Source organism: Agrilus planipennis, unplaced genomic scaffold (assembly GCF_000699045.2).
Source record: "Agrilus planipennis isolate EAB-ADULT unplaced genomic scaffold, Apla_2.0 scaffold246, whole genome shotgun sequence".
In the NCBI taxonomy this organism is placed as follows: domain Eukaryota; kingdom Metazoa; phylum Arthropoda; class Insecta; order Coleoptera; family Buprestidae; genus Agrilus; species Agrilus planipennis.
Window position 1 is genome coordinate 10,022 of NW_020440921.1, and position 4,972 is coordinate 14,993.

General features: G+C 32.9%; 1 protein-coding gene across 1 annotated transcript in view; it reads right to left on the bottom strand.

The window, feature by feature from the left end:
- Positions 1 to 16: 16 nt before the first annotated feature.
- The window catches only part of LOC108740132 (probable dipeptidyl-aminopeptidase B), a 119,086-nt gene continuing 114,130 nt past the window's right edge, over positions 17 to 4,972 (bottom strand). Inside the window, exons 8-10 of the mRNA XM_025979955.1 lie at positions 2,987 to 3,189; positions 1,781 to 1,986; positions 17 to 354 (exon numbers count right to left, since the gene is read on the bottom strand). Of these exons, the coding sequence (XP_025835740.1) occupies positions 217 to 354; positions 1,781 to 1,986; positions 2,987 to 3,189 (547 nt within the window). The 3' untranslated portion in view covers positions 17 to 216. The remainder of the gene's footprint in view (positions 355 to 1,780; positions 1,987 to 2,986; positions 3,190 to 4,972) is intronic.

Here is a 4,972-nt window from a genome sequence, read left to right on the forward strand (position 1 = left end):
AATTTTAAAAGCTAACCGCCAATAAAAATTGAGCAGCATTTAAACTTTACTACTAATTTTACTACGGGTGCACTTGGAGAAAGTATATTAAATTTATAGCAATGATTTCAATTTGTCCTGTGAAAAAGAGATCGTCACGTGGGGTAGATATAGCTACAACATTATCTAATCAACAATTTTTTTGTCCTTTTTTAACCGCATTAAAAAATTTATAAACTATTGTATAAAAAACCCAGTTGAGTCCTCCCAGTCGTCAATACTTGGACCGAAAGAATCGTTAAAAAACTGGTCGATTTGCTTGTACATATGTATGAGCGATTTCTTACTGAAATCGTGATCTTCATCGGGATAAATCTATAATAATATAATAAAAATAATAATTTGCTTACTTACCTCCTTACCTAACACAAAGAATCAACTTCTAATCAATAATCGTTCTCCTTTTTAATTTATTGCTACAGAAATCAAATCTTATACGTTATAGGCGAAATGTATGTGTTGTTGTGATATTAAAATGTTGTTTGGTCCCCTTCGATTTCCATAATAAAACTCAAACAACTATTTAAAAATCATCATGACCAGAAGCAAACTAATTTTTGTGTTTGCGGTTGTGATTGGATTTCGTAATTGGTTTCGATTTCTGTTTGTTTGGTAGCCTGTCAATTTGTATGTCACACAGAAACAAAGTTAGGAAATATGTTGTACTAGGTCGTATAGGCATTTGTTCCTTTAAATGTAGGGTTTATAAAAAAGGTTATTTTACACACTGTTTTTTAGTTAAAAGCAATTTCGGCTAAAAGTTCTTATTTTTAAGACTAAATTGCTTCTCAGTATTTGGTAGATTAGTGCTTCTGATTCTTCAGATCAAATGACACCAAATCGACTAAAACAATGAACCCTTTGATGCGTAATTGATAGTTAAATATTTACATAAATGGGACGTTAAAAGAACAGACCTGTTCATGACTTGAAAAGATGGACAATTCGACCGAAGGAGTTCTCAAATCAAACCAGTAAATTATAAGTCATCATATCAACAAAAGACATGACAAAAAGAAAAGAATCAAACCAACAGTTCACCATTTGATACCCGCAAACATTTTCATTGAACATTTGTTCAACATTTGAACGTTGACGTTCAATTCAATTCATTATCAGTTATAGATCAAAGGGACAATTATTTATTTACTAATTTTTTATGATTGAATAATTAAAAATTAATGAGTTTTTTGACTTCGAAGTTGCCCATTTATTCTATTTATTACTTTATGTAGCTGCGAGTTTAGTTTGAAATGTTATCCAATCATGTCCTTGATGCTGGCATAACAAAGTGGCCATTTTTAAATGGCTCTTTAGGGGCTGATTTGGGGTTAAGGTTAATAATTAGGGGTTTATAATTTGTAATTATTGATTTTTTACCATTCGCAAATAAATTGTATATTTGAAGAGCTGAATCGTTTAAACCACGCCCTAACAAAGAACTCATCTTAGAAGCTACATTTAGCTCCATCCGTCACCAATTTGCAAAATGCATCAGTTGTTTGAAAAAAATTTTGCTATAGTGACGGCTTATTTTTGAGAAACAATTATTATAAAAAATTTTGTACTATTATTTTAAATGGATTTTAAGAAAAAGTTAATTTTCTTTCAGCAAGAATTGCTTCTGGGATTGCGCGAAATTTAGGGTTTTAGTTGTTCATTTATATAGTTGGGTTTCACAGAACTCCATTTGATTTCTTTTACATTCTCTAAGTTGATAAGTAATTAGACAGGTACTTACCAATTGCCGGAACAAAATTCCATGTTCGATGAGGGATTTCGTAAACAAAATGGAATGTTGATTTTTCACAGTTGTATCTGCTGTACCGTGGATTAGCATAAAATTTCTGTCGAGCAAGTTCGCTGATCTTCTTGCCAAGTCAACTTTTTCGTATTCTAACAATTTTTCCGATGGTAATCCCATGTAACGTTCCGTGAAGTACGAATCTGAAATAAGGACATTAACATAAAAGATCAGGGAAAGCGTATTTATTATTTTACACCACTACACATACACGTATAGTATAGTAGTAGTTGATGGAGCAAAGGTCAGACGCGCCCTTGTATACCCCCAAATTTATATGTCTTGAATACAGTGCATTAAAGAAAATTCCACAATCTTATTTTACCTCAGATTCTTCACGGTTAAATATGGACAAAGATTAACGTTATATATTTGAGATATATTTCTATTTATCAAAAATTCAGTCTGTTATGTTCATAAATTCGAAATATGAGAAAAAGCGAGAAAGAAACCTAGGAATGTGTTGACAAAGCTCTTTCATATCACATACTCGATCCTTTTCTAACATATGAGACCTTTTGGAAAGTTCTAAAAATTTCTGAAATGATCGAGAAAACTGCAGAATGTGTGCAACTGTTACAATCGATCTAGAATGTTCTAGAAAATTCTAAAAATTTCTCGAAAGTTCCAAATTGTGTGGAACTGTCAAAATCGATATGGAATGTTCCAGAAAGTTCTAGAAATATCTGGAATGATCTGGAAAGTTCCAAATTGTGTACAACTGTTAAAATCGATATGGAATGTTCCAGAAAGTTCTAGAAATATATTATCTACGTTAAAAAGTGGATCCTTAAAAATACTATTAAACATGTGATGTATTTTAACCCTAGCAACGCCGGGTTTCGCTGCTAGTTTATTCCTAAATTAGTATTCCCATAACTTCCCCGTTTAATACAATTATTAGCTGTTAACCACTGCAACCACCACCTATCCATTTCGACGACTCTTAAAAAGGAAGGTTCAAGAGGGTTTTCCGCCCTACCTTTTGGCTTTACATCACAATGTAGTTCGGAGAGGCTACTCGTCCACCAACATTATTAGGTGGTGGGATTGGATTTGTACATTTTTATTAAATCATCATCTGATGAAGCCACAGAGTGATGAAACAATACCGTTAAAGATTATTGTTGATGCAATACTCACTGTAGTGTTGCCAACTAACGATAGGTGAAATGCTCACTGAGCAATTGATCGATTGATGGATGTCCTGGATAAGGAGCATAGCTGCTATGTAGCCCCCGTAGCCTTTTCCCACTACGCATATCCTACTTTTGTCGATGAATTTGAAAGTGTCTCCTATGTAAGACAACACGGCCAATTGATCTTGAACTTCCACGGACCCCAACCTGTGGCCAATTTTAAAATTTAGTTCTCTCAACACAAAATGCGTGGAAGAACAATTTTTAGAAGAAACGAAAAAGCTTTGGAATTGTTATGGTCTTGAATGTAATAGTGAAAGGCGCCAGATATAAATTGTGATTTTGTAAATTGTTACCATCTACACCTTAATGCAGTGGTTTCCAACCTTTTTGTACCTGCGCCCCCCTTTAAAAAAACAATTGTTGCGCCCCCTTAATTTTTCTAACAATCTAATTTCATAAATACCCAACTGATATTCCAGCAAGAGTATGGATGGATGTTTTAGCATTTGTACCCGAAAAATTCGCGGCGAGGATTGTGGATTACGTATAGGTACCTATTTTGCTGATTCATTTTTTTGACACCTATCCAACTTTTTTGGTTTGTATTCGAAAATGATATTTTGGAAACAGCTGCATGCCCTCCAGGTTGGAAACCACTGCCTTAATAACTTGAAATTAAATGACAATACCCTGATAAGTATTATCAGAAATAAAGACCAAACGTCTAAGGTATAAAACTAAAAATTATAATCAATGTCTATCCATATTGCTATTTTTGCTTTTGAATGAATAATAACTCAAGTGTGCATACGCCAGTACGATAAAATGTAATAAAATTCAATGTTTTTGTGTACTTGTAGTCTGTTATTATCACTGTGCTAAATTGACTATGTAATATACTGTATGTATTATCTAATAATTAAATGCTAGTATAAATCAAGTCGTACTTTAGAAAATGAGATCATTTTCGTAATGTTTGTTTATAAACGTGTACTAACGGATTACCGTCTAAAGTTCAAGTGTTGTCTTTATTTTCAATTTTATAACATCTTCTTTTTTACGACGAGACAATTCAAAATTTCATTGCACAAAGTTCACGCACATTGAAAGTACAAGTTCATTATCTCTAAACGAAACAAAACCTTTGACTGACAATACAAACTTGCAAAATACTTGTCATTTCACTTTTAATAGACACAAACGAATCTTAGAAATATTTATCGCTTAATTCTAATTCTAACGTAATGATTAAAACTATTTACACCTTTAAACTAACGAAATAAACTATATATATGTATTTCATATTCACTGAGAAATAATTCTGCATAATTCGGTACGTTATACCTTTGTCAACAGTAATATACCCTAAATTTACCGAATTATAATTATCATCATCATTAGGTCGTCAGTCCTAAGACTGTTTGGACACGCACCTCCACGAATTTCTAAATTAATCGTTTCGCCAGCATAGAAATGACTTCTTTTTATTGAAGGCGACTCGACCCTGCGCTATTCTCTGCTTTATATCCCTACTACTCCTTCCGTCCTGACTTATCTGACTTCCTGCATTCCTAAAATCAGCCACTTCTTCTAATCTTTTGTCTCCTATCTTTACATTCGCTCTTTCCCTACTTTTTCTTCCCAGCATGCCAGTATTTTTGTTTTACTTTTATTTATTTATTTTCTTTCCATTTTATTTAAACCTATCTCTAACTCCTCCTTGCTAGATGCTAATATTGCTATATCATCTGAGAATCTAAATCTAAGAATACTAATCTTTTGCCCCTCTATATCTATCCCTACTGCCTTTAATGATGTTGATCGCGTCTTCGATGTATAGATTAATAAGTAGCTGTGACAGTGTGCATCCTTGTCTGACTTCCTTCCTAATATTTACTTCTTTACGTTGCTGCTATAATTGCCTGTTGCAGTTTATACAAACTAATTACCACTCTTCTATATCTGTAACTCATCCCTGCATTTTTAA